Source organism: Microtus ochrogaster, unplaced genomic scaffold (genome assembly GCF_000317375.1).
Source record: "Microtus ochrogaster isolate Prairie Vole_2 unplaced genomic scaffold, MicOch1.0 UNK77, whole genome shotgun sequence".
NCBI lineage: Eukaryota > Metazoa > Chordata > Mammalia > Rodentia > Cricetidae > Microtus > Microtus ochrogaster.
In genome coordinates, this window is record NW_004949175.1 from 935,755 (window position 1) to 937,552 (window position 1,798).

The window sequence follows — 1,798 nt, forward strand, 5'->3', positions numbered from 1 at the left end:
GAGTTCTCTAATCTCTAGTCCAGTATATTCTAGTCAGCACCTATACGTAAGAGTTCTCTAATCTCTAGTTCAGTATATTCTGTATGTAAAATAATTTAAGCAAGTAATATAAACCTAAATGCCATAATGAAATCAGTATAATAGAGAAAGCAAAAGGTAAATAAAATAAATTAATTATGGTTACCTGAGAAGGGGATATAACATGAGAGAAGCCAGCTTTGTGAAGCTGTTTACAGGCTGCTAAGACAGACAGCAACTTGGTCCTTTCTTGGCGAGCATCAGAGTCACACAAGTTAATGGCACAGAGCTCTTCGACACTGCCCGTGAGAACAACAGAAAACCAGGTAAGGACACACTAAGGAACCGTGTTGCTGTCATAACTTTACTAGTCACTTGGCCCTCAAACTCACTAACATGGTCCTGGAAAACGCAAAGGTAACACCAGAGGAAGGCTCAGAGAACAGCAAATGAGGTACATCTACTGTTCTCGCCCATCCTACAGGCAGGAAAGGAATTAGTGAAGGTCATGATTTCCAAACAGTGTATGAGATCATTTGTGTGTGCACACACAAGTGCACGCACACACATAAGCACACATAGGCACTGACAAGTCCCTTTCTTGAGGACACTGCAGTTGTGCACATGGCTGTGAGGAACACTGGATAAGTGAGGACCTAAATCACAGTAACTGAGCACTCCCTGAGCGCCCGCCCACCTCTGCGCTGTCACTTTCTCCTTCAGGTGAGTCTCCAGCACGTCTCTGCATGGGGACTTCTTCAGTGCCTTCAGCAGGTTCACACAAATGCTGGGAAGGTGGTTCATAACCTGGACGTCGCCAACATTGAACCCTAAGCTCACGGGCTCACAAAGCATTTTCACTAAGACTTTCATTAGGTTTGTGTTACACAAGTCCTTCTCCAGGAGCTATAAAGATAGAAAAGACAATTGGAATAAAAGTGCTTCTTAGCCAGTAGCTCTTCTCATCACAGTATAAACAAGGTCCACAAGGTGCGAATAGTCACAATACCGACAGATTTGGCAGATTTTCTGAAAATAATTGAAAAGTATTAATATGCTTGAAACCAAAATGATTTCAGATTTTAATTTTTTTTTTTAATTTTAGAATATCTAGTTAGACTCTATCACATGACATCACTATTCTGTTTTTGAGGAATATTCATACTGATTTCCAGAGTGGCTAGGCTAATTCATGTTCCTATCTTTAGTGAAATTACAGTGCTACGGACAGAATGCACAGCTTACAAGCAAGGACCTTCCTACTAAACTATACCCTCAGGTCCTGACCCCCAAAGCAGTAACTGATTTCCTTTTTCTCCCATCTTCACCAGTATTTTTTACTGTTTTGATTTCTTAATGATAACTATTTGAATTGGGCTAAGATGGCATCTCAATGTCATTTTGATATGTTTCTCCCTTGTGGCTAATGATCTAAGGCAGTGATTCTCAACTGTCCTAATTCTGTGACCCTTTATTTTTTTTTTTTATTAAGAAAGAAAAAAAAAATTTTCTGCCTCCTCCCAGCCTCCCACTCCTCCCACTCTCCCCCCTCCCAACCTCCCCCCTCCTAACCTACCCCCCCTCCTCTCTCCCTCCCTCTCGAGTCTGAAGAGCAGTCAGGGTTCCCTGCCCTGTGAGTTACTCTGGAATATTTACTCACATTGAAGATCTGTACCTATAAACCTGTAATAAGGGGGTACATGGAATGTCTCTCTTTCTCAGTCTGGGTGACCGCACTCAGTAAGATCTTCTCTAGTTCCATCCATTTACCTGAAAAGTT

At 41.8% G+C, this 1,798-nt stretch overlaps 1 protein-coding gene across 1 annotated transcript in view; it reads right to left on the bottom strand.

The window, feature by feature from the left end:
• Positions 1–1,798, bottom strand: part of Prkdc (protein kinase, DNA-activated, catalytic subunit) — a 174,764-nt gene that overhangs the window by 117,823 nt on the left and 55,143 nt on the right. The window contains exons 33-34 of the mRNA XM_013354879.2: positions 716–924; positions 185–317 (exon numbers count right to left, since the gene is read on the bottom strand). Coding sequence (XP_013210333.1) covers positions 185–317; positions 716–924 — 342 coding nt within the window. The remainder of the gene's footprint in view (positions 1–184; positions 318–715; positions 925–1,798) is intronic.